General features: G+C 40.8%; 1 protein-coding gene across 1 annotated transcript in view; it reads left to right on the top strand.

Annotated features, from left to right (window-relative positions):
- BEND2 (BEN domain containing 2) overlaps positions 1 to 27731 on the top strand; it is a 49119-nt gene that overhangs the window by 6372 nt on the left and 15016 nt on the right. Inside the window, exons 4-17 of the mRNA XM_059158382.1 lie at positions 1678 to 1782; positions 2264 to 2666; positions 4004 to 4126; positions 5443 to 5550; positions 7179 to 7328; positions 9137 to 9283; positions 10876 to 10998; positions 12516 to 12620; positions 13798 to 13905; positions 17060 to 17200; positions 19263 to 19463; positions 20848 to 20969; positions 22601 to 22832; positions 26798 to 27001. Of these exons, the coding sequence (XP_059014365.1) occupies positions 1678 to 1782; positions 2264 to 2666; positions 4004 to 4126; positions 5443 to 5550; positions 7179 to 7328; positions 9137 to 9283; positions 10876 to 10998; positions 12516 to 12620; positions 13798 to 13905; positions 17060 to 17200; positions 19263 to 19463; positions 20848 to 20969; positions 22601 to 22832; positions 26798 to 27001 (2272 nt within the window). The remainder of the gene's footprint in view (positions 1 to 1677; positions 1783 to 2263; positions 2667 to 4003; positions 4127 to 5442; positions 5551 to 7178; positions 7329 to 9136; positions 9284 to 10875; positions 10999 to 12515; positions 12621 to 13797; positions 13906 to 17059; positions 17201 to 19262; positions 19464 to 20847; positions 20970 to 22600; positions 22833 to 26797; positions 27002 to 27731) is intronic.

The raw sequence follows: 27731 nt of genomic DNA, 5'->3' as shown, positions 1-27731 counted from the left end.
CTCTTTCCCTGTGCCAGGACGCTTCCCTTGGTCAGTGGCCCCCTGCTGGCCCTTCGGCTTCCGTCTCCATCACTCTCCGCATCCCTCCCACAGCTTCACCTCCGCGTGAGGCCTCCGGTCCCTCTTTCTGTCACGCCTTCTCTCTCCTTCCCTTAGGACAGCCGGCTCTTTGAACGTCATTTATGTTCACTGTCTACACATCTGACTTCTGTGTTCTCTCTGGGTATTTTGAATCTACTGTTCCTTCTGCCCTCTCTGCCCTTCCGTGCATCTTTCCTGGTGAACACCGTCTCGTCTTTTAGTCCTCAATGGGGACATCTCCTCTGACAACACTGCCACGACCGGTAGCCTGGGTTAGGTCTTCCTGTTCTGTGCACACGTGGCCTCCCATTCTTACCTGTGTCGTAGCCATCAGAGTCACAGCAATAATATGACTATTGATGGATGGTTGAGCACTACTGGGCGCGTTGTCATGTAGTATTGTTGTTAGGATGGGAGTACTAACACACCACAGCGCCTCACTTTGTCCTTGAGAGAACTCTAAGATTCTCATCTGGATTCTACACATGAGGAAATTAAGGCACAGAGAAGTTAAGTGACTCGCCCAAAGTCACACAGCTGATAAGCTGCAGAACGCTAGTCCTTGCACCCAGGCGTGTTCCCCTAAAGCCTGCACGGTTCACCTCAGTGCTGTCGGTCATTGGGTCACTTGATCATGCATCAGAACCACCTGGAGGGCTCGTGAAAGCAGATCGCTGCCCCTGCTCTCAGAGTTCCCGATTTAGCAGGTGTGGTGTGGGTGATGGGGCATTTCCGACAAGCCAGTAGGAGACATGGATGCTACTGGTCCAAGACCACACTTTGAAAACCACTGCTTTAGGCTGCCCATCACTTTATTGAAATCCTCTCTCCCCGACTCACCTGGCTGTTCCTTAGGGCAGGCTCTCGTCGTTTTCCTGTTTTCCTTTCTGTCCACAGTCCCAGCACCTGGCAAAGCAGTTCCAAGAGGTAGTAAGTAGGCCCTCAATAAATGTTTGAGTGAATGAATAAGGAAATGGTCCTGGCCTCCTGCTTAAGTGTATTTTTGGCCTGAATAAAATTTCTGTGTATTTGAAAAATTCTCAGGTTTCTTTAGCCACATACCTGGTTGGCCAATAGGGAACATATACTGGAAGGTTTTATAAGGTTAATTGTTGATTACCTTTGAAATACTTTGAAGCCAAAAGTCACGTCTGTTCTATTTGGCTCACTGTTCTTTCCAGCACAGAATGCCCACTGCCTCTGAGTTCTCACCATGGTTATATGGAAAGAGGCTCTTTGGCCTTTTTAGCAGATTTGAAGCTTTCTTTCCTAAAATAGCCCCTTCCTTGATATAAAACGACTCCATCATAAATATGGTGGCTTATAAGAATGGTGGTACATTTACTTTCCAGTATTAAAGCTTCTTAAAATGCCTGCATGGCCTGGAGTTGTTGAGTAGGAGGTTGGGCTGCTTATCTCCCTCAGCTCCGCTCTGTGTCACCAAAACCAGGCATCCTGTGGCATTAACAAGACATTTTTGAGGACTTGAGAGCTTTTTTTGTTTGTATCAATTAAAATGTGGCTTAATGGTATTTTCTCATATGTTACTTTTCTTTTGAAATAGGAACTGCTAAAATACTTGTTTTATTGTAATAGGACTTGCATGAACTTATTGAAAGCACCAATAGGCAGGTAAACAACCTTTGTGGAATCATTTCAAAAATGCAACAGCCTTGGGAGAAACCACTGTTGCCAAACTGTGTAAGTATTATAGATACATTGATGCTACTTTGATAAACCTGTAGTTCCTAAGGAGACCAGTATCTTAGAAGTGAGAGAGAACTATGACTCTGAGATTAGCAGGGCTGATGTATACTTACTTTAGCAACAGATGGGACACTCAACATCTTTTGGATGAATGCTGAAGTTCAGGTTTGAGAAATCATGACACTGAAGATTTTTATGTTTGTAACCATAATGTAGAATATGCAGTCAAAATGTAGGTTTGGAGAGGAATAAAAATCATGTAATAAAAATTCAGGCTTTGTCATTAACCATGGAAAATGATGTTGCAAAGAAAGGAGCCGTTCATGCTTGTATCAACTTTTTTAGATGATTTATAATGGGTTTGTGGTCATCTAGATTTACACAAAAAAGGTTTAATTGTCTACCTCATGAACAAGTTCAAGTCCAGGAACCAAAGACGAGAGCATAACCCTTTGTGTTCTCTTACCCTGGACAGGGAGACGACCACCCACCTGGACCAGCGGGAAGGAAGGAGGACCATGTCCTGCGCAACCCTGCGGAGATCTCTCTTCAGCCAGCTGTGCTGCCAGAGCTGGTCGTCAGGGAGAGTCCTCCCCTTCCCAAAATTGTCTCCACGTTTTCATTGCAGCCCAGTGTCACACCAGGCAGCCCAGCTCCTGGGCTTCCTGTCCTGTCCTATGTTTTCAGTGAAGGAGATGAAGAGGTCACCGGGGATCTCTCTTCTGCCCAGCGTCCGGCTCTGCCTGCAGCACTCCTGCCCCCGGCAGAACCCCTCGTGGCACTCTCCCCCGAGGTGGCCAGCTGCTCAACTGGACAGGGGCCTTTCCACGCGGGCCCTGACCCGGCTCCGTTGGCTTTCTGCATCCCCTCCAATTTTGGTGAGTTTGACCTGGCCTATATTATAAATAGCATCCTCTCATCCGCATTAAAAAGCATTCTTTTTAAAATTTATTTTTTAAAATTTTTATTTATTTATTTGGAAGAGAGAGACACAGCGAGAGACGGAACACAAGCTGGGGGAGAGCGAGAGGGAAAAGCAGGCTCCCTGCTGACCTGGGAGCCCCACGCACAGCTGGATCCCAGGACCCTGGAATCATGACCTGAGCTGAAGGCAGACGCTTAACGACTGAGCCACCCAGGCGTCCCTAAAGACATTCTTAATGGGAACTAGCAATAGCTGGTTTTTAAATTGAAGCGTGGTTGGCTACAGCTATTTTTTGTGTTAAAAGTTTTATGGGATAAATGTAGATTCACATGTAGTTTTAAGAAATAATCGAGTGATGCCCCCTAGCCAATTTCCCCCAAAGGTGGCATCTTGTAAAAAACTACAGTGAAACATCCTGAGTTGGATACTGATGTGCTGTAATGTGCAGATCTTACTCACCCTGGACTGACTTGTTTCACTGTGTGTCGGTGCATTTGGTTCCTTGCAGTTTTATCACGTGACGTTTGCACGTCCACGGCCACAGTCAAGGTATAGAACGTTGCCATCACCAGGACATTTACTTGAGTCGCGTCTCTGTTCTCCTCTCCCTGACTCCTGGCCCCCTGTATCTGTTCTCTCTCTCTAGAACTTTGTTGCTTCAAAATTGTTACATAGTCGATGCATACAGTATGTCACCTTTTGAAATTGGCTTTTTTTTTTTTTTCCCACTCCAGGGAGGTCCCCGAAGACTAAACCAAGTTGTTGCGTGTATCACTAGCTCCTTCCTTTTTATTGTTCGGTCCTGTTCTGTGTATAGGTGTTCTATAGTTTAATTGTTCATCTGTCAAAGCGGATTTCTGGTTCCTCCTGTCCCCCTGCCCCAAACCCAGTGTTTGATTATTAGGAGTAAGACTGCCATGGATGTTCACGTACAGGTTTTTGAGTAAATACAAGTTTTCGTATCTCGGACACGAATACTCAGCAGTGCAATTCCTGGTTATACATTATTTGCATGTTTAGTATTTTATGAGTGATCCGGTTTCTCCACATCCTTATTTCTTCTCTTTACGTTGTTCCTTCTTCAGACCTCTTTCCTCATATCCTTCCTGACAGAAGATTTTCCTTTAAGCTTTCTGTAGGAGTAAGCCTGCCAGGGACAAAAATCTTTTTGTTTTCCTTTGTGTGCGATGTCTTTATTTCCCCTTCTTTCTGGAAGGATAGTTTCATCCAATGTAGAATTTGTGGATGCGAGTTCTGGTATTACAGCGCCTGAAAACCTTTTATTTGTAGAAATGCCAGGAGAAGCAGAAGCCAGCCTTGGAAACAGTATGGAGTCAGTATATTACCCAAGTTCCCAGGGAGATGGCAGTGGCCAAGATACTGTCTCATCTGTTTTCATCCTTCCTAATTTTGGTGAGTTTGAAGTGATACATATTACAAGTCATGCCTCTAGCTTCCCCAACATCTTTAATGTCAAGTCAGTGCCAGCTCTTTTTTTAATGAAGCTTTTTATTTTGAGGTAATTGTAGATTCGCATGTAGCTGTCAGAAATTATATCTGGGATCCCATTTATGTTTTACCCATTTTCCCCAATGATCACCTCTTGGAAAACCATAGTAAAATAGCACAACTAGGTAGTGGCATTGATTCAGTCCACATTTGTATGTGTGTGTGTGTGTGTGTGTGTGTGTGTGTGTGTGTTTTCAGTTCAGTGCAATTTTATTCCATGAATTTTATTTATCATCATAGTTGTGACCCAGAATGCTTTCATTGTCACTGCCCATTGCTCTTTATGACCTCAACAACCTTCCTCTGGCCACCTTTTCTTCATATCCCAGCAAAGAGTGACCTGATCTCCCTTTCTAGAATTTTGTCCCTTGAATATTGTTATTTAAATGGAATTAAAATATGATATAGCCTTTGGGCATGCCTTTTTTTTTCCCCCTAAACATAATTTTTCTTTTTATTGTCGAATGTTCTCCCATGGTAAGGATGTACACCTGTTTGTTTCTTCACCCATGGAAGGATATCCAGGAGATTTCTAACTTTTGGCCATCAGAGGTTTAACTGTGTAAACAGTTATGTATTGGCTTTTGTGGACACTTAAATTTATATATATATTTTTAAAGATTTTTATTTTTATTTATTCGACAGAGAGAGAGCACAAGTAGGCAGAGAGGCAGGCAGAGAGGGGGAGGAAGCAGGCTCCTCACTGTGCAGAGAGCCTGATGTGGGGCTCGTTCCCAGGACCCTGAAATCACGAACTGAGCTGAAGGCAGAGGCCCAACCCACTGAGCCACCCAGGCACCCCAGTTTTATATTTTTTTTGAGGTGAATGCCCACGAGGGCAATTCTGGGTCATATGACAATTTCATGTGTAGTTTTACAAGAAACTGCTAAACATTTTCTTAGAGGAGCTGTGTCACCTTCCACATATAATATATAAATGACACAATTTCTCTTTATGCCTTTATCTTCTCTTTCCATTGTTCTTTCTCCTTGATACTTAAGGATCCATTCTTTCATCATATCTTTTCTGTTTGAATATTTTCCTTTGGCCTTTATTTAAGGGTAAGTCTGCAAGGGACAAGTTCTTTTAGGTTTTCTTCATGTGACAATGTCTTTATTTCCTATACAGTAATGAAGGATAGTTTTGCTACATAGAGAATTAATGGTTGGGAGATCTTTTCTTAAGCACTTGAAAAATGTTCTTTCTGTACAAATGCCAGTAATAACAGAGACCAGCTTGGAAAACAACCCTGAGATGACAAATTACCAAACTTTACCAGGAAATAACAGTGACCAATGTTCATCTGTCTGCCTCCCACCCAATTTTGGTGAGTTTCAAATAATGCATATCGTAAGTAGTACTGTGTTTAATCCAGATGTATCAGCATCCTTAATGGAAGCTAGTGGTAGTTTTTTTTTAATTAAGCTATTTTAAAACAATTTTAGATTCACATATATTTATAAGAAATAAGATCTAGACATCCATTTTATGCTTTGCCCATTTTTCCCATTGATAACATCTTGCAAAACTGTAGTAAAATGCCCCAACAAGGGTATTGACATGGATGCAATATACAGATATTACTGAGATGTGCCCAGCTGTACTTGTGGTGATTTGTGTGCATTTGTATTTATTTCAATCTCATTTTATCAGGTGAGTAGCTTTGATGTCCACCACCCAAGTCAGGATACAGAACGTTTCCATTGCCATTGAAATACCTCATCTTGCTCCTTTAAAAAATGATTTTATTTATTTATTTATTATTTGAGAGAGAGAGAGAGAGAGAGAGAGAGTGTGTGTGTGTGTGTGTGTGAGTGCATGAGCCAGGGGCAGGGCTAGAGGGAGAGAAAGAATCTCAAGCAGGCTCCTCACCAAGTGTGGAGAAGTCTGACACAGTCTGACTTGATCCCACAACCCTGAGACCATGACCCTGAGATCATGACTGGAGCTGGAACCAAGAGCCAGAGGTTTAACTGACTGAGCCCCCAGGCATCCCTTGTCTTGCACTTTTATTTTATTTTTTAAAGATTATTTATTTATTTATTTGACAGACAGAGATCACAAGTAGGCAGAGGCAGGCAGAGAGAGAGGGGGAAGCAGGCTCCCTGCTGAGCAGAGAGTCCAATGTGGGGCTCGATCCCAGGACCCTGGGATCATGACCTGAGCCGAAGGCAGAGACTTTAACCCACTGAGCCACCCAGGCGCCCCGTCGTCTTGCACTTTTAGAACCATACCCCCCTCTATCGGGCTGTCCTTTCCTTCACCATTGTCCATTCCCCTAGCCCCTGGCAAACACTGCTCTCTATAATTTTGTCACTCCAAGAGTGTTCTATAAAGGTAATCTTATGGTATTAACCTTTGAAGATTGTTCGGTGTTTTTCAGTCAGCATAATTCCCTGAAGATTCGTCCAGATGGCTGGATGGAGCAGCCCCTTCCCGCTTTTCTGTAGCTGCAGGGTGCAAGAGTTGTTTGCAGCCATTCAGCCACCGGAGGACATGAGTTATTGTTGCTTTTTCCCCCCTGGTTTTTGGTATTGGGAGTAAAGCTGCCGTGAACATCCACGTCCCGGTTTTTGTGTAAATACGTTTTTGTTTCTGTCATGAATGCCAACAATGTTGGATCTTCTGGTAATAGCGTGTTTCGTTCTATAAAGCAACCGTCAAACAGCTTTCCAGAGACACTACCAGTTTTCATTCCCACCAGCAATGGAAGAGTGATTGTGTCTCTCTGCGGCCACATTTCTGTTCCTCCCGTTGTGCTTTCTTTCTTCCTGACGTTCCACATTTCCTTCTTCCATCATGTCCTTTCTGTTGGAAGAGTTTCCTTTCCTCTTTCTATACAGGTAAGTTTGCTGGGGACAGATTTTAGATTTCCTTTGTTGCAGAATTCACTTTTGTCCCGAAGGGTAGTTTTGCCTCATGGAGAATTCACAGTTGAGGGTTCCTGTCTTTCAGCGGCTGAAAAATTCATACTCATAGAAGTGCCGGAAAAATCAGAAACCAGCCAGGAAAACAGCTCTAAGACAATCTATTACCCAGCTTTACTGGGAAGTGTCAATGGCCCAGGGACTGACTCTTCATCTGCCTCACTCCCGCCCAATTTCGGTGAGTTGAACATGATACATATCAACGTGTAGCTCTGTTTCATCTAGGTTCATCGACATCCTTAATACAAGCCAGTTACAGCTTTTGTCGAAACTTTTAATTTTGATGTAATTCAAGATTTGGTGCCGTTGTAAGAAATAACACAGAGAGATCCCACTTATGCTTTCCGTATTTTCCCCAGTGATACCACCCGTCAGAGCCGTATTTGAGTGTTACAACCCAGCCATTGACCTTGATACGGTTCACAGGTGTGATCGAGATGCCTCCGGTTTTACTTGCACCCGTGTGTGTGTGTGTATTGTGTATGTGCGTGCATGTGTGTATTTATTACTATGTAATTTGAATGTATGAGTGGGTTCGCACATCTCCCACAGTCAAGGTAGAGATCACGTCCATCACTCAAGGATCCCTCGTTAGTGCCTCTTTTTACAACCCTACCCACTTTCCCTGCCCCCAAGACCCATCTTCAACACCGGGCTATCTCCGATCTTTTCTCTGTTGCTATAATTTTGTCTCTTCAGCTTGTTATAGAAGTAAAGTCTTCCATGATGTGACCTTTTCGGATTAGCTTTTTTCCCCCCACTCAGATGAATTGCCTGGAAACTCATCTAGTTTGTTTTCTTTTTTTTTTAAAGCACTTAAAAAAAAAGATTTTATTTATTTATTTGATAGAAATCACAAGTAGACGGAGAGGCAGGCAGAGAGAGAGAGGGAAGCAGGCTCCCTGCTGAGCAGAGAGCCCGATGCGGGGCTCCATCCCAGGACCCTGAGATCATGACCTGAGCCGAAGGCAGCGGCTTAACCCACTGAGCCACCCAGGCGCCCTCTAGTTTGTTTTCTATATTAATAGTTTATTTCTTTTATTGATGAAAATAGTGTTATGGATATATTACATTTTGTCTGATCACTTACTGAAGGACATCTGAATTTTTTCAGTGTTTGGCCATTAGGGAGCAAAGCAGTTATAAATATCTGTGTACACATTTTTGGGTAAATATAAGTTTTTATTTCTCTCAATTGGTGGAGAGTTTCCCGTGGTATAGATACACAACAGTTTTTTTTTTTTTTAAACATTCACACATTGAAGGACATCTGCTTTTTTTTTTCCTTTCCAAGTTTGTGGATACGAGAAGTAAAGTTGAGCTGCTGTGAACATTCATGTACTGATTTTTATGTAAATACAAGTTTTCATTTCTCTGTCATGAATGCCAAGCGCGAAGTTGCTGAGTCTTTTTTTTTTTTTAAGATTTTATTTATTTATTTGACAGACAGAGATCACAAGTAGGCAGAGAGGCAGGCAGAGAGAGAGAGAGAGAGAGAGAGGGAAGCAAGCCTCCTGTGGAGCAGAGAGCCCGATGCGGGGCTCGATCCTAGGACCCTGAGATCATGACCCGAGCCGAAGGCAGCAGCCCAAACCACTGAGCCACCCAGGTGCCCCGAAGTTGCTGAGTCTTAACGATAATAGCATGTTTGGTTTTATAAAGACTGCCAAACAGTTTTCCAGAGAGGCTGGGCTATTCTACATTTCCAGTAGCAATGTATGGGGGGGGGGTCCACTTTCTCCCCATCTATATTTCTGATCTTTCTAGTACAATTTCTTCCTTACTGATGCCACAAGCTTCCTTCTTTCATACCATCCTTTCTGTTGGAAGATCTTCCGTTAGCTATTTTCTAATAGTAAATCTGCTAGGAACAGTTTTTAGAAAGATTTTTCTTTGTGCAAGAGTGTCTTTATTTCCTCTTTCTTTCCTGAAAGATAATCTCACTCAGTACAGAATTCACAGTTAAGAGTTCTTGTCTTTCAACAGTTGAAAAAGTTGTACTTGTAGAAACGCCGGAAAATGCAGATACCAGCCTGGAAAACAGCTGTCAGACAGTGTATTACCAAACTTCATCGGGAAATGACAGTGACCCAGCTCCTGCCTCTTCATCTTTCTCCATCCCGCCCGATTTCGGTTAGTTTGAAACAATACGTATTTCAAGTAGCACTGTTTAATCTAGAAGTACCGACATTCTTCATGCCAGCTAGCGATAGCTTTTTTTGAATATTAAACTTGTGATATCGTAGTAATTTAAGATACCCATGTAGTTGTAAGAAATAATGCAGAGAGATCTCATTTATGCTTTACCCATTTCTGCCAATGATAACATGTTGCAGAGCTATGATAGACCATCACAGCCAGGGTACTGACATTGATGCCACCCACGGGTCTTATTGAAAGGCCCCCAATTCCACTGTATTGGTTTTTGTGTATGTGTTAATCCTGTTTGATTTTATCATATGAGTAGGTTTGGTGTCCACAACCACGGTCAAGATAGAGAACATTGCCATCACCATGAGGATGCGTCACCTTGCCTTTCTGAAACCGCACCCATCTGAGCATAATTCCCTGGAGAGTCATCTGACTTGTTGCGTGTATCAGCATTTCCTTCTTTTTTGTTGCTTTGTACTATTCCATGGTGCGGGGGTTCATGGTTTGTGTATTGGTTGAAGAACATCTGGACTTCCTTCCAGCTTTCAGTATTACAAGTAAAATTGCTGTGACCGCTTATGGACAGGTTTTTGTGTAAACATAAATCTTGATTTCTCTTAGATAAATGCCTGGAGAGTGCAAATGCTTGCTTGTGCAGTAATTGCATGTTTAATATCATAAGAACCTGCCCCCGTGGTTTTCCAGAGACGCGGCACCATTTTACTTTCCCACCAGCAATGTAGGAGTGGTCCAGTTTCTCTGCATCCAGATTTCTGCTGTGTTTGTCATTCTTTCTTCCTTTTTAATGTTCCACAATTTGTTTTTTCATCATTCTTTCCTGATAGATTTTCATTTAACTGTTCTCAAATGTAAGTCAGCTAGTGACAAAGACTTTTGGCTTTCCTTTGTGTGAGAATGTCATGATTTTCCCTTCATTCTTTTTTTCTTTTAACAGTTTGGATATTCATTTCTTGTTTTCAGCATCATGGAGGTAAAATTGACAGATAAAGTTGCAATATATTTAGAGCGTGTAAAGGGTGATGATTTGATGTACTGTACCTAGTGAAATGATTCCTGCCACTGAGTTCATTAACATATTTGCCATCTTGCATATTTACCTTTCATATTTTGGCGGGGAGAATGTTCAGTTCTACCTTAAGCAAATTTCAGTGATGCGATACAGTATTACGAGCTATGGTCACCAGGTTGTATGCTAGATCCTCTGTCCCTACCTACCATATAACTGAAAGTTGGTACCTTCTTACCAGCCTCTCCCCACTTTCCTCACCCCCCTGACCCCTGGCAATTGCTGTTCATTTATTCTGCCTTCTGTTTTTATGAGTTTGACTTTTTTTTTTCTTTTTAGATTCCACATGTAAGTGATACCATGCAGTATTTGTCTTTTTTTTACTTGTCTGGCTTATTTCACTTAGCATAATACCCTCCAAGTCCATTTCTTAATGTTCTCATGTTCTCACAAGTCTGCTCCTTTATTGAAGGACAGTTTTGCCCGATCGAGATTTCACGGCTGAGATTTCGCGTCTTTCCGTAATTTGAAAATATTTTAATTGTAGGAATGTTTATAAAGGCTCAAACCAGCCCAGAAGAGAACCCTGAGACCATAAGTTATCCAGTTTTATTGGAAGACAGCATTGGTCAAGACACTTCCTCATTACGTTGCCTTCCTCCCAGTTTCGGTAAGTTCGAAATGACACATTTGACACGTAGCATTTTTAATCTAGACTCATCAACATCCTTAGTGTAAGATAGTGGTAGATTTTTCTTTTTTTTTTTTAATTTTTAGAAAGACATTTTATTTATGTATTTGAGAGAGAGTGAGAGAGAACGAGAATGAGCACAAGTGGGGGGGAGGAGCCGGGAGAGAGGGACAAGCCGACTCCCCATGGAGCAGGGAACCCCCAATGTGAGACTTGATCCCACGACCCGGGGATCATGACCTGAGCTGAAGGCAGACACTTAACCGACTGAGCCACGCAGGCGCCCTGATAGTGGTAACTTTTTCTGATCAAAGTTTTTATTTTCAGAAAAATTTAGCTGCACGTGCAGTTGTAAAAAAGAATACAGAGAAAACCTGTGTTCCCATTCTCCGATTTCTCCCAATGGTAACATCTTGCAAAAACAGTAGAAAATTATCACAACATATTGCTCTCTTGTAACCACACCTACTCCCTCCAGAGGACTTTTCTCTCCAGTTCCATGTGCTGCACTGTCTCTAACTACTGGCAGTCTGGAATCTACTCTTCAGATTTATAATCTGCCCATTCAGCATTGTTCTATAAATGGAATTGCGTGGTGTTTGATACTGGTTCCTTTCCTTCAGTGTAATTTCCTGGGAGCTCATTCGTGTTGCTGCAGGGATCAGTCATTTCTTCCTTTTTCTTGCTGAGTACTATTCCAATGTAGGGATACACAAAGATTTTAAAAAATCTCTTCATCTGTTCAAAACCTCCAGGTTTCCTGTTTTTAACTGTTAGGGTTAGAGCTGCTATGAATACTTGTTTATCATTTTTAGTTTTGCTTTTCAAATTCATTGCACTCTTTCACACAAGTTTTTATTTCTCTGGGATGAATGCCTAAGAGTACAATTTCTGGGTCCTTTTTTATTTTTTATTTTATTTATCTATCTATCTATTTATTTATTTATTTTTGACAGAGATCACAAGTAGGCAGAAAGGCAGGCAGAGAGAGAGGAGGAAGCAGGCTCCCCGCTGAGCAGAGAGCCCGATGCGGGGCTCGATCCCAGGACCCTGGGATCATGACCTGAGCCTAAGACAGAGGCTTTAACCCACTGAGCCACCCAGGCGCCCCGTGGGTCCTTTTGTAATCGCATCTTTAGTTTTATAAGAAACTGACAAACTGCTTTCCAGTGTAGCTTGTACCATTTTCCTGCCAACAATGTATGGGTGATCCAGTTTCTCTGCATCCATATTTCTGCTTTTTCCATTGTTCTTTCTCCCCAATGCTCCAGAATTCTTTCTTTTATATGTGTTCTTGCAAGAAGATTTTCCTTTAACCTTTTTTTAAAGCATAAATCAGTTAGTGACAAATATTTTTGGTTTTCTTTGTCCATAAATATCTTTATTTTTGCTTCAGTACAGAAGAATAGTTTCATGGGCTATAGAACATGAGGTTGGTAGTCTTTTTTGGTAGCATTTAAAAAATGTTGTCCTTATAGAAGTTTTGGTCAAAGCAGAAACCAGCCTGGAGAATAACACCCAGATGACAGATTATCAAACTTTGGTGGAAAATGATGGTGGTCAAGAAACTTCAGCATATTACTTCATTCCTTCCAATGTGGGTGAGTTAAAATGAAACATATTACAAGTAGCCCTATGTGATCTAGAATCATTAGTACCCTTCATGTGATCTAATGGTAGCTTTTCCTAATTAAAAATTAATTAAAATTAACAGGTAAAAATTAGAAGCTCTGTATTGAGAAAATTTTAGCTGCACATCTGTGTACCCTTCACCCTGTTTCCCCCAATGTTACAATCTGGCAGAACTATAGTATCACAAGCAGTGTATAGACATGGATACAATCCACGGATTTTATTGAGATGTTCTCAGTTTTATTTGTATCTGTGCATGGGTTTATGTGTGTGTGTATTCAGTTTTATGTTAGTAATTTCATGATGTGAGTAGGGTTTCATACCCTTCATCACCCTGTAAACCCACACCTGCTTCCCTCTTCCTACTCTCTTATGCCTACTCTGCCCTGTCCTTGCCCTTGGCAGCCACTCATCTGCTCTTCTTCTTTAGAATTTTGTCTTTTCAAGAGCTTTCTGCAGATAGACTCTCATGGCATATAATCTCTCAGAATGGCCTTTCCTCACTCAGCATGATTCCCTCCAGCTTCATCTAAGTTGCCATGTATGTCTCTTGTTCTTCCTTTTTAATCGCTGACTACTATTCCACAGTATGGATCTACCGTGGTTTGTTTATCTGCCCCTGGTTGAAGGATGTCTGGGTCGTTTCCAGTTTTGAGCTATTAGGAGTAAAGCTGCCATGTGCACTCGTGTACAGGCTTCTGTGTGAATATCAGTTTTCGTTTTTCTGAGAGAACGCCCAAGAGCACATTTGCTGGGTCCTACGGTAAGGGTAAGTTGAGTTTTGTAAGATAACTGCCTAACTTCTTTCCAGTGTCGCTGTACCATTTCCACTCCCACCAGTGATTTATGAGAGATCTCGTTTTTTCTGCGTGCACGAGTCTGCTCTTTCTGTTCTTCTTTCTTCCTTCTTTATGCTCCAAGACTCCTTCCTTCATCATATCCTTTTGCTCATATTCCTCTTTAGCCACGTTTTAAAGATAAGTCAGCTGGCAACGTTTTTTTTTTGTAGTTTTCCTTTGTCTGACAATGTCTTTATTTCTGCTTCATTCTTAAAAGATAGTTTCGCGTGATAGAAAAATCACTGTTGAGATGTCTTGTCTTGCAGCACTTGAAAATGTTTCACTGATCAAAATGTTGTTCAAACAGAATCTGGCAAAGAAATAAATTCTGAGACAACAAGTTCCCCAATTTTAATGAAAAATGACAACGAACAAGATACTGGCTCAGAATCTTTCTTTCTTGCTCCTGGTTTTGGTGAGTTCGAAATGATACGTATTGTGAGTAGCACTCTCTAATTTAGGTTCATCAACATTCTTAATATGAATTCTTAGTGATAGCTTTTTCAAAATTAAAATTTTCATTTGAAGATATTTCAGAATCACATGTAATACATGAAATTAATACAGAGAGATCTTGTGTACCCTTAACCACATTTCTCCCAAGGCTAATATTTTATAAAAATAGAGTAAAATATCAAAAGTAGGATTTTGGCATCAATACAGTCTACACATCTATTCATATGTCCCCAGACTGATTTGTTTTCATTTGTATGTTTGCGCGTGTGTTTTGTGCTCTGTACTTTTATAAGATGCTTGCGTTCAGGTATTCGCCACTATAGTGGTGAATTACTTCCAAGAACCCTCTCGTTGCCTGTTTATAACCATGTCATGTGTTGTTCCTTCCCTGGCTTCATCTCTAACCCATTCAAAGGCTAATGTGTTCTCTCCTTCTTTATAATTTTATAGTATTTTATAGAAGAGTATATGAAAAATTGGTGTTACTTTTTTAAATGTTTGATGAAAAATCTCTGATAAAATCATTTGGGCCTATAGATTCCTTTTCTGAAGGCTTTTAATTGCAAATTTAATGTCTTTGGTGGATATAGGACTGCTTAGATATCTATGTCATCTTGGTTGAGTTTTGGTCTGTGTAATTTTGGAGGAATTGGTTCAACACTTCTAGGTTATCAAATTTTATGAACGTAAAGCAGTCTGTCATATTCCCTATTATCATTTTGATGGCTGCTGGATTACTTCTTTCATTCCTGGTATCGATGGTTTGTGTCATCTCTTTCTTTTTGTAATTCTTTTTAGAGTTTTATTAGCTTTATTAATCTTTTGGAGGCATCAGTTTTTTGTTTCATTGATTTCATATTTTTCAGTTTCATTGATTTTTATTCTTTATTATTTCATTCTCTTTGCTTATTTGGAGTCTAATTTACTCTTCTTAGTTTTTGGTGTAAGAACTTAGATTATAGATTTAGAACTGTCCTCTTTTCTAATGTAAGCATTTATATTATGCTATAGATTTCAGATTACAGATATATGCTGTAGATTTCATTTTCAGTACTGCCTTAATTATATTTTGATGTGTTTTATTTTCATGAACTCCTATGTATTTTATTATTTCTTTGAAAACTTTCTATTGTCTATTCCTGATTCCTATTTTGATTCTATTATGGTCAGAAAATATACTCAATATGATATCTTTTCTTTTAAACTTGAGATTTTTTTCCTCTGGTGTATGATGTGCCTTGTTTTGGTGAAAGCTCCGCAGGCATTTCAACTTTGCACATATTCCCTGGCACAGAGGAACATTTGTTCCACAGGCATTCGAAAAAAAAAAAAAATCTATTCTGGTTTTGTTGGGTGGAATGTTCTATAATGACAATCCTGTTGGTCGAGTGTGTTGTTCAGATCTTCTATAACCTTGCTGATTTTTGGTCTGCTTATCGCACCAGTTGCTAAGAGAGGGGGAATGTGAGGTCCTCAACTTGAATTATGGATTTCATTATTTCTTCTTTCAGCTCTTTCAGTTTTTGTTTCATGTATTTTGAGAATTTATCATTTGGCATGTTGAGAATCATTGTCTTCCTCGGGTTGATCTTTTTCATCTTTGTTTGTAGTAAATTTCTTTGCTCTGAAGTCTACTTTATCTGATGTCAACGCAGCTACTCTGCTGTTTTTTGGACTCATGTTTGCATGGTATATTCTTCTCCATCTTTTTACTTTCAATCAATCTATGTAATTGAACTTACAGAGTTTCTTGTAAACACCACAGAGTTGATCTTTTTCATCCACATTATCACTTGTTTTCATTTAACTGATATTGTTAGGTTAACTACATACCAGATAATTATTGCTATCATAGACTTAAGTCTATCATTTTGTTACATTTCTTTTGTTTCCTATTTTCTCATTTTTAAAAGTTTCTTCAATTAATTTTTTTAAAAAAAGATTTTATTTATCTGACAGAGAGATCACAAGTAGGCAGAGAGGCAGGCAGAGAGGCGGGGGTGGGGGAAGCAGGCTCCCTGCTGAGCAGAGAGCCTGTTGTCCTCGGACTCCATCCCAGGACTCTGGGATCATGACCTGAGCTGAAGGCAGAGGCTTTAACCCATTGAGCCACCCAGGCGCCCCTTCAATTAATTTTTTTAAGTAATCTCTACACCCAATGTGGGCCTTGAACTCACGACCCCGAGATTGAGAGCTGCATGCTCTACTGAATGGGCCAACCAGGCGCCCCTCTCATTCTTTTTTTGTTTATCTTTTTTTGCCTTCCTGTGGGTTACCTGAATATTTTTCTATGTTCCATCTTTATGTTTTTTAATATATTGCTTTGTACAGTTTTCCCAGTGGTCGCTCTGGATGTTATTTTATATATATGTGACTTATCACAGTCTACTGGTCTCAGCATTTTACCACTTGGAATGAAGTGCTGAAACTTTTAATTCCACTTAGTTTCCTGTGCCCTCCTCACTTTTAACTTACTGTCTTGGATGTCAGATGGTGTTTTCATTTTTGTTTCGGTCATGAAGCATGATTTATAGAACTCATGATTGCATTATATTCATCCATATTTCTGCCTCTTCTGTTCTTTATTTCTTGTTATTATTGAATGGTATTCTGTGGTATTAGATTTACCATGGCTTGTTGAACCATTCACCTACTGAAGGACAGCTGGGTTGTCATGGTTTTGGCTATTATGAATAAAGGTAAGAACACTCATGTGCAGGCTTTGGTGTCATATCATGAGCTTTTATTTCTCTGGGATAAATGCCCAAGAGCGAAATTTCTGTGTCATGTGATCATCGAAGATTCAGTTTTATAAGAAGCTGCCAAACTGTTTTCCAGTGTAGCCATTCCATTTTATACGGAATGAAGATCAAGTTTCCCTTCATACATACTTCTGCTATTTCTGTTGTTCCCTTTTCCTTCCTGATGCACCAAGATTCTTTATGTCATCATAACTTTTCTGTTGATCTTCCTGTAGCCTCTCCTTAAGAGTAGGTCTGCTAGTGACAAATACTTGTGGTTTTCTTTGTCTGAGAATATGTTTATTTCCCCTTCACACCTGAGCGATAGTTTGCTGGATGGTGAATTTACAATTGAGACTCCTTTTCTTCCAGCGCTTTTACCTGTAGAAATACTGTTAAAAGCAGAAAACAACGTGGGAGACGTCCCTGAGATAATGAACTACCCAGTTGTATTGGAAAAGGACAATAGCCAAGATTCTATCTCGCCATCTCTCTGTGGCCCTTCTGGTTTTGGTGAGTGCGAAATGACACGTATTACAAGCAGCGCCATTTAACCTATATTCTTCAAACATCCTTGATACAGGCTAATGGAAGCTTTTTGTTTTCTATTTTAAAGGTTGGTTTTAGGTTATATTAATCAGAATGGCTAACACTTATTGAGTATTATGCACAAGACACTGTGCTAATCAACTGACATATCTCTTCTCTATTAATATTCAAATGACTTCATAAGTAGGTGTTTTTATTACTCCCATTCTCAAAGTCACAGAGCTAGTGAGTGGCAGTTCTGGAACTCTCGGTCCTCTCTGACTTGAAGCTCATGTTTCTTCACACCCTCCTGTATTCCCTGCCAAGCCACAGTGGCAGAGAGGAAGGGACCCTAAGTTCTGTAGTTTCTAAGGGCAAGCCTTCCTAATATTTTATAGTTCCTTTGTGTCTCTACTTCTGGTAGCTATTCTCTTATTAATATTCTAGCATAGGGCTCAGCAAACTTTTTCAGTAATGGGCTAGATCAGAACTATTTTAGGCTCTCTGGGCCATCTGGTGTCTGTCACAACTACTTAGCTCTGCTGCTGTCGCATGAAAGCAGCCACAGATGTAGGTAGATGGATGGGTGTGGCTTTGTGCCAGTGTAACTCGCTTTACACAAACTGGTGTTGGGATTGGCCTGGGGACTGGAGTTTGCTGACTCCTGTCCTAGAGGAGATGCTTTTCTTTTAAATTGTTTTGCTAACTAAACTAGAAAAAAACTTCAAATATTGTATTCTTTATTACTAAATGGGCACTGTGATATGCTGTGGTTAGAAGTATACGGTGGTGAGAATTTTCTGAAAGGTAGTCTGTATAAAAATCCGTGGAAGTATTCATGCCAGTTGACTCAGTAATCCCACTGATATCTGAAAATTCAATCAATAGAAAAGATTTGTATTTAAATTTTGGTACAGGATGTTCTTTTCAGAATCGTGAAAAATCGGGAGCAGCCAAACAAGCAACCATAGGGAATTAACTAAGTTATTCCTGGTATATCCGTGGGGTATGAAACAGTAAAGCACAATGGTCAAGAGCATGGGCTCCTAGGTCAGACCATCTGGGGTCAAATCCCAGCTCTGTGTCTTACTAACCATGTGGTCTTCAGCCATGTCTCTAACCTAAGTATTAGTTTCTTCCTTTGGGGAAGTGACAAAAATCATCGTACCTATTTCATAGAAGTGTGAGACTCAAATGGAATAATTCACTGAAAACCCTTAACACAGTGCTCAGAAGGTAAGTGTAACATAAATGTCACCTGTCAGGAAAATCATGAAGATAGGAACGCCGACTTGAAAGAAAAAACCCAAAGAAAATGAAGACATGCTTGAAATAGAATGGTAACTGAAGAAGCAGGATTCAGACTATATACAAAGTATGATTTTAATTCTGTGTTTAAAAAAGAAGAAATAACAAAAAGACTAGAAGGCATTAGCAGAGTAATGGTTCACAGCACTTTGCTTATAAACAGATTTAAAACCTGGCTCTGTGAGTTTATTCAAATGCCTTACCTTCTGTGACCCTCAGTTTCCTCTTCGAAGGGGTAACAAGTTGTTAGGATAATGAAACCGAGCTTATAGACATAAAATATTTAGCCTAGTGCCTGATATATATAGTAGTTACTCAATAAATGCTAGCTTTTTCAAAATTTTCTTAATTATGCCCGCCCATACTTTCTAGATTATCTTTAGGGAACATATACTCCTACAGTAATATGGCTCCGAGTGTACTTTTAGATGATAAAAGGAAGCAGTGGGATCTCAGAGCCACATGTTTGCATATGCATCTTTGGCCCAAGAGTTGAATTTATTCAAGACAGTGAAATGACTAGTTCAAGTACCAAAAATTCAAGAAGAGCAAAAGTGAAAAATGCTAAGTTATGCAGATGGCATCAGAGACCTTTTGAAGGGAGAGAGAAGTATAGGAAAAGATTTATCCAAGTAGAAATTAGTGAATTAGAAATCAATTAGTTTAATTTTCTTGGGCACTTTCTTGGTAGCCTTGCATGAGAAAACCAAGACTTTACTTTCTCTCTGTGTTTTAAAAGGGTATCTTGGTGATCCAAAAAGGAATGTCAGGTTGCTTAATATTAATTTGCTGACTGCACAAAAGAAGAGCCATCCGAGGCATGCAGCCCGCTACTTGGTTCATGTTTTGTTCTCCAAGGAAATTCTGGTGCGCAGCTGGGTAGGCATCAACTCCCAAGGCCGCCAACCTCTAGATCCAAACAAAGTGGCTGCAATAAGAGGTATGTAAACTCTTTGTGAAGTCTTGTCTGATCATCACTGGGTTGTCTGATGAATGTTATTGGTAGTTTAAGAGCTAGTGAGGAAGACTGTGTAAATCTTAGAGCTGTTTTTCACCTGTCTGACCCCGATTTTACAATTTAACATTACGTAATGGGTAACAACTTGTAAAGAATGCAACTTGTCCATAGACTAATGGAATAAGACAAGATTTATTTTTTATTTTTTTAAAGATTAAAAAAAATTTATTTCACAGAGAAAGAGAGAAAGAGAAAGACTGCACAAGTTGGGGTGGGGAGTGGCAGTCAGAGGGAGAGGCTCCCTGCTAAGCAGAAAGCCCTACATGGGGCTCCATCCCAGGACCCCGGGATCATGACCTGAGCTGAAGGCAGGCGCTTAACCGACTGAGCCACCCAGGCGCCCAAGACAAGCTTTATTGATTATAGCTGCTTATGGCTAGAACTAAGTCAATTTTTTAGTGCTCAAGCTTGGTACTAAAAAAATAAAGAAAAAAGCCCCCCAAAATGGGGAGGATTAAAACACACTTTGGTGCTACTAACTTGACAAAAGAGAAATAGAAAGTCATGATTAATCTAATTCAGCCTCCTGCCTTCCCCGCTTCCAGCAATTTGGTTGAAGGTTGTAGAACTCATGGGCACTGAGACCATAACAACGAATAAGTATTTCTGACCTCAAGGAGTTCACAGTCTAGAAAGTACTGTTGAGGGAAACAGATCAATCCCAGTCCAGGGCGATAATGTTGTAGAAGCTCAGAGAGTAAGCAACTACTCTGAGGGCACTGGGGGAGGCTTACTAAGGACAGAACACTTGAGCTAGATTTGAAATCCTTAGCTAGATAAATAGGAAGGATATTCTAGGCAGAGGGAATAGCTTCTAGGGAAGACGGACACGTAGTGTCCCAAATAAATACACTGCAGTCTAAGAGTATTGGCTATAACACCATTTTCTGCTTACAGGTTTCCTTTTCAGTTTTAATATATCCATAGGGTTATTCAATGGCATTAGCCCCCAGAAATAGTTGACATTCTGTTACACACTTATTTTTGAAAGCACCATAACCTCATCGCTTCTCAGTTGTTTGGCTAAGATTTAAGTATAGTATCTGTTCTTAGTTTAATAAAAGCACCACAACCTCGTTAGTGGCTCCCCACATCAGTGTTTTATAGGGGAATTGCACCTTAGAAGAAGTGAGATACTCAGCAAAACATCCTTTTTTGGTAGAATTTTTAAACTCTCAGAAAGAGAGAAAAGAGCAGCAATTCAAAATAGAAAATGTCAGTATTTTCAACTAAAAAAGTCTCATCAGTTCTTTGGGTTTTGTTTTCTTTTTATAAAATTTTCATCAATGTTTTCCCCTATTTGCAGAACATCTGGCAACAAATTTTCCCAACCATGATTTGCGTGAATGTGGAAAAGACTGGAAAACTTGTGTTGCTGATATCAATTCTCTGATCTATTGTTTATGTGCCGAATCCCTCACAGCACCAGTAAGTTATTTTTTATTTAAATATGGTCACTGCTGTATCAGGGCATACTGTATACAGTTCCAGAATGGAGAGTGTGACACATGGCATCTTTAGGTCGTGTGTTCAAAATCTTGTTTATTTAATTTTGGGGGCAGTGTATGGTCTCTGCCTGTTTATTTTACTCTTTGATATTTATGCTCCATACAAATATCCTAAAGAGAAAATGAATCAAATGGAGTGTTACGAAGTGTTACGATCAGTGTATTTGAAGGCATAGGGTATATGAAGAAGAGTTCTCAGCTGCAGAGATGTTTGGGAAATCTTTTTCAGCATCCCGCTGAGTACCGCAGAGAAGGGGAGACTGTGGCATGGCAGCAAAGGGAGGCGCTTCTGTCTTTGTCCACTTTCAGTGATGGCAGAACCTGGTGGATGTCGTGCTGGCCGTGAGGTTAAGCTGCTGCCGGTATCTTACCACGTCCCTAGTTACTTGTTAAACAGGAATCTGGCTTTTCTCGCATCCATTCAATCATGAAAGTGCATTAGAGATTTTTTTTTTTTTTTTAACACAAATGGGCCCGCAGTGGAGAGTGTCACGTCTATTGCTTTCTCCTGTTGAAGCATTTAACTTAACAATTTCTCATTTCCACCCACCTCTCTACAAAGCCCATGTTATTCTTGCCATGTCTCGTTGGTCCTGCATCTCTAGAGTAAGTGCATGGAAACTAGTTGCCCAGAATATCTGTAGCTGAGCTTCTGTTTTCCTGGTGAACGGCTTGATTTCAGTGATAGCTCAAGCACCATCTGTCTGAAACCAAATCTGCTTATTTTTCACATTCCCTTTTCTATCCTACAAAAATTGCACCCTCAACATTTGAATGTAAAATTATGATGCTGCCTGGAAAATGCTAATTTGCATATGTGCTTCAGCGTCAGGAGAGAAGCAGCAGCTGCCATGTACCTGCTGCGTCCTTGACTCCGAGGGGGACGGTCCCTGACGGGCGACAGCGGCAGCCCTGCAGGGAAGCTTGTGAGAAATGCAGAGTCTTGAGGGTCCCGTTAGACCTGCAGAGGCAGGATTTGCATTTTAGCAAGACCCCAGGGGGTTCGCGTGTACAGAGCCATGTGGGAAGTCCTGGCCTAGAGCGCGGGTTGTCACCGAATCACGGGAGACGCTTTCAAAGAAAGTCGTGAATGCTGGAGCTCTCCCACCCTTGGCACCAGAGGGTCTGGTGACATATGCCAAGAAAGTGGGTCTCAAGCACAGCTTAAAAAAAAAAAATCCCCAAGGTCTTTAGAGATTCCTAGAGTCTCTAGCCACTGGGGAAAAAGAGAAAACAAACAAGAATGGTAAAAAAATTAAAACCCCCAAATTGTCAACTCAGAACAGACTCATTTACGCGTTTCTTCAGGAAATGTTTACTAAGCACTTATTTGGCGCCAGCAGTTATCATTAGATAAAGCTACCGAGCCCTCCAAGAGGCTAAGCCACATGTCTGCTTCTGTCACGGCGCACACTACCTGGGGGTTTCTGGTGACCTTATTAAAGACCGTTGCTCCCTCGCCAACCTGGGGGGCCCTGGCAGGTGATGGAGCGTGACCATATCTTCTCACAGGGGGACTTTGGTTATTATAGACACAATGTTGTGTTTCAGCAGAAAACTGGTGACAGCAATAAAGGTGCCCCCAGTCTCGACATCCCAGCGCCTACAGATTTGAACGATAAAGGGGGGACTGATGGCCATGAAAGCAGTTCCCAGCTTTGTGAGCGAACCATTGCCTTCAGAACAGGAGAAAATGGGAATTCTTGGTGGAACAGCAGTGTTTACCCTCAAGGAGTTCAAGAACATCCCACTGAGAATTCAGTGATATGTTATGAAGCACTGGGTGAGTTATTAATACAAGTTCTCTTGATGCTAAATGTTGAGTCTGGATGGTACATTCCTGGGGCTCAGTGTACTGTTCTACTTTCAAAGATTTTTGAAACTTTTCATAATGAGACATCTAAACAACTTAATCTCTCCTATTAATGGGTTAATGAAATATAGAAACCTACTTCTGGGACTGATAGGTTTATTTATTTATTTATCTGAGAGACAGGAGAAACAGAGCATGTGAGTGCGCAGAGGGAGAGGGAGAGAGCACCTTAAGCCAACTCTGTGCTGAGCACGAAGCCCGGCCCGGGGCTCGATCTCATGACCCTGAGGTCACGCCCTGGGCTGAAACCAAGAGTTGGATGCTTCACCAACTGTGCCACTCAGGCGCCCCGAGACTGATAGTTTTTAACATTAAGCTACATCTGCTATTTTTCCTTCAGAAAGCAACTCTGGGTCTGTTCCTTCAAGCCGGGCAAACTCTCTGGTTAGGCAGAAGGAGCTACAGCGGGTTGCGACTCAGGGGTCTTGCTCTCTCTGTGCCTGACACATGACAGGTGCTCCTTAAACGGTTTTTGTGTGAATTAATGAATCTCATTCCTCAAAACATTTTGCCCCCACTGCTCGCTGTCGGCTGGAGGCACATCCTACTGCATTCGTATCAAGAGGCGGTGGGTTCCGTAGGTGACTGTGCACCTGCCACTCATGCTTCCCGACACCTCCTTCTCAGTCTGCTTGGGTTTAGTGGCACCTGAGGTGGCCAAACTCTTTTCCGTCTCTCCCCTGCTAACCCTCAGTAGGGTATGACCTGTGAACCTCTTCCAATGAAATTATTTAAAAGGTGCATCTTTATATATATTTTTTCCATTATAAAAGTAAAATAACTACTATGTTTGTTTTTTGGATTTTTTTTTTTTTTTAGATTTTGTTTATTTATTTGACAGAGAGAAAGAGAGAGATCACAAGTAGGCAGAGAGGCAGGCAGAGAGAGAGGAGGAAGCAGGGCCAGATGCAGGACTTGAACCCAGGACCCTGGGATCATGACCTGAGCCGAAGGCAGAGGCTTAACCCACTGAGCCACCCAGGCGCCCCTGTAACTACTGTATTTGTTCAGGCTGTATACCGCAGAAACAAACCCTGGCCTAATTAAACCATAGCAAAAATCAGTGGATGAAGAGCTCCTGGATTTGAAGAAGCGTGGAGCAAACCGAGCCGTAAACAGGAGCCAAACCACCAACCCTTAGATTGTGACCTCTCTCGCCCACTGAGGTCTATGGGGGCTCTGTCTGCATCTTCCATGATCTCTACGTTCTAGTTCTCTCTCGTCCCTGTTAGATTCCTAGGACAAAGAATCTGATCTACAGCGCTTAGGTCCCAGGTCTAGAACCAGGAGATAGGTTCAACATAATGAACTGTGAGCCAGGCAGCTGCCCACTTTGTGTACAGTCTCTTACACCGTTTTGTTTTGAAAAGGTCAAAAATATTCTGCAGGAAAGAAAGGTTCCTATGATCAAGATACCATAAAGAACTAAGATGAACATTTTAATTTTCTTCTAATTTTTTTCTTACCTTTTAAAACATTATGGTCTCTATATATTCACGCTTCTTTTTTTTTTTTTTTTTTTTTTTTTTTAAAGATTTTATTTATTTATTTGACAGAGAGAAACTACAAGTACACTGAGAGGCAGGCAGAGAGAGAGAGAAGGAAGCAGGCTCCCTGCTGAGCAGAGAGCCCGATGCGGGACTCGATCCCAGGACCCTGAGATCACGACCCGAGCCGAAGGCAGCGGCCCAACCCACTGAGCCACCCAGGCGCCCCTATTCACGCTTCTTTTTAAACATGATATGTGTGGGGCGCCTGGGTGGCTCAGTCGTTAAACCTCTGCCTTCTGCTCAGGTCACGATCCCGTGGTCCTGGGATTGAGCCCCGCATCCGGCGCTCTGCTCGGCGGGGAGCCTGCTTCTCCCTCTCCCACACCCCCTGCTTGGGTTCTCTTTCTCGCTGTGTCTCTCTCTGTCAAATAAATAAATAAATAAATAAATAAATTGGGTTCTCTTTCTCGCTGTGTCTCTCTCTGTCAAATAAATAAATAAATAGATAGATAGATAGATAAATAAATAAATAAATCTTTAATAAAAAAAAGAAAATAAACATATGTGTGTTTTCCTCAAGAATCTCCATTGTTTATGATCATTGCTTTTAACAGTGTATAATATTCCATTGAGTAAGTATATCCTAACTTGTTTAACTACCTGCCTCTTTACTTTTTTTTTTTTTTTTTGAGGATTTTTTTTTGGGGAGGGGATTATCAGTCACACAAATCATGCTGCCAAAAAACTCATTTGGATAGCTTTGTACATACTTTGAATTCTTTACTTTTTAAAAAATATTTTATTTATTTATTTGACAGAGAGACACAGCCAGAGAGGGAACACAAGCAGGAGCAGTGGGAGAGGGAGAAGCAGGCTTCCTACCAAGCAGGGACCCCGATGTGGGGCTTGATCCCTGGACTCTGGGATCATGATCTGAGCCAAAGGCAGACGCTCTACTACTGAGCCACCCAGGAGTCCCAGATTCTTTTCTCTTCTTTCTTTCTTTCTTTCTTTCTTTCTTTTTCTAAAGGTTATTTATTTATTTATTTGAGAAAGAGAGTTCAAGTGAGCAGGAAGAGGGGGAGAGAGAGAGGGAGAGAGAGAATCTCCAGCAGACTCCCCGCTGAGCATGGAGCCTTTTGTTTAATAAAATGTTTAGGGATGAATTTATTAAAAGAAGTGCCAGGTGTGCTTTCTGATAGTTACAAGATATTTTTGAAATAAATTAGGAAAGACCTACATACATAGATATCCCATGTTCATGAACAGAAGACTTAGCATTATCTTTTAAAAAGATTCTATTTATTTATTTATTTGAGAGAGAGAGCAAGTGTGCACATGCAAGTGGCGGGGCGGAGCAGAGGGAGGGGGACAAGGAGACTTCATGCCGAGCTTGGGGCTGGACGCAAGACTCAGTCCCAAGACCCTGAGATCATGACCTGAGCTAAAATCAAGAGTTGGACACCTAACCAACTAAGCCACCCAGGCACCCCTTGGATTGTTAAGTTAGGTCCTCAGAATTGAAATTACCAGGTTAAAGAGTATTAACCTGTTTTTCTGACTTTGATAAATACTACTAGGAGAATCTTCTAGAGTGAAGTCTTAAGACCCGCTAAATGAACTTATTTTTAAATAATTCAGTGTCTCTTGGTAAATGCTGGATCTGGGGGGTTCAGTAATTAATACAGCCACCCATTAAATGATGAATGTTCCAAGATGAAAAATATGCTTATTGACATGTAAGAATCATATTATATTTCTTTAACATATTTTCTCCAATAAACAATTCTTTATTGTATATAAAATAGAATATTTTTAAATGTAGTTAATTTGAATCACTAGGACTGAGGTGAGATGAACATGGTTAGGCTGTGGGGTTGAGGAATGAAAATAGACTTAAAATTTATTTTTCAGTTCAAGTAAGGTAACTAAAATATGATAGCTGAGTTTGCTGATTTTTAAATGATGACTTTAATACCCAACAGAAAACCTGCTTTTTAAAAATTGTAAATATTTTAGTAAGAATCTTGTTGCTTCTTTTTGAACAAGTCTTTGTTATAAAGAGGATAACAGTGCACTGAAATTACTTTGTTAGAATTTGTTATGAAAAATAAACATAATGTTAATAAAACTGATTCTGTCCTACTAGGTAAAAGAGCACTGAGTCGTTTCCCTAAACTACTGGAGTATCCGTAATCACATCAGCAGTGATTCCTGTTTTGTTTCTCATGCTATCTCATGATACACTAAAAGCTTAAGGGCTTACTATTTTTTAAGTTCTCAGATTCTGGAGCCTAAAAATTCAGAAAAATCAAAGCCTTAAAAAAAAACAAACAACTTGACCTTGCCATGAACATTGACATCTTTTCCCTCTTTTGCTTCTAGAATATCTTGGAAATCCAGGTAGAAATATACAGTTGCCACATTCAGTACTGACTATAGCCAAAGGGAAGTCTCGCCCAGAACTGGCAGCCAGATACCTCATTCGCAACCTGTTCACAGAAGAAGTCTTGATAAAAAGTAATGTCTATGGAAATCTGGGGTATGGCATGTATGCCCTTAACCCCAACAGGATTCACGCTCTTCGAGGTTGGTTGCATGTTCAGTATGTGAGAATAAATAAAAAGCTAATTACATTACAGAAGGGCTGAAACTACAATCCATTCAGTTTGTTTGTGTTCTGAGGAGAGAGGGAACTCTTACTAATTCCCTCCTTAGGGTATAACAAGGAACGGTTCCATGAATTGTTTCTCTTCTGCATTCGGGCTCTCCAGGCTAATTGCTCTGTCTTGCCAGGCATAGGGAAACCCAAACACTTTGGTTTACTGAGGATCAAGGTCAAAGCTGCCGGGCTTTGTCAGTTTGCCAGAGTGTCAACAATAGCACAGCAGGGTAATTTGCTAGATTTTTCTTGTGCACGTGAGCTCAGGGCAGTCTTTATCTGTGATGTGTAGAGATGATATAACACAGCTTCCAAAAGCGATCCTGTGCAAATTTAAATTTGGACAAAGCCGGAAGCAGAATACTTCTTACTTGTGTCACTGGGCCCCAGCAAAGAGAGATTCTGAGCCCCAGACTGATCTTAGTTGGTTCTTGTTTGGTTCCTGTCTTCATATCACACATACCCAGCAAATCTGAACACTTCGTGTTTCAGACTAAACTAAAGAAGCCTGGCTTGCAGGACCTTCTGTAAGCATTCGCTATCGTCTACCCACTTGTTTTCAAACTTGTCTTTTTTCTTTATTGCAACTCATAGTAAAAAAATATGGTTTATGTTGTGACTCAGGAGATGTGTGTATGAGTTTTTAAAAATGCAAGC

The sequence above is a fragment of the Mustela lutreola genome, chromosome X (assembly GCF_030435805.1).
Source record: "Mustela lutreola isolate mMusLut2 chromosome X, mMusLut2.pri, whole genome shotgun sequence".
Lineage (NCBI taxonomy): Eukaryota > Metazoa > Chordata > Mammalia > Carnivora > Mustelidae > Mustela > Mustela lutreola.
Note: the sequence above shows the minus strand (reverse complement) of the source record. Positions and strands in the feature narration are given on the sequence as shown.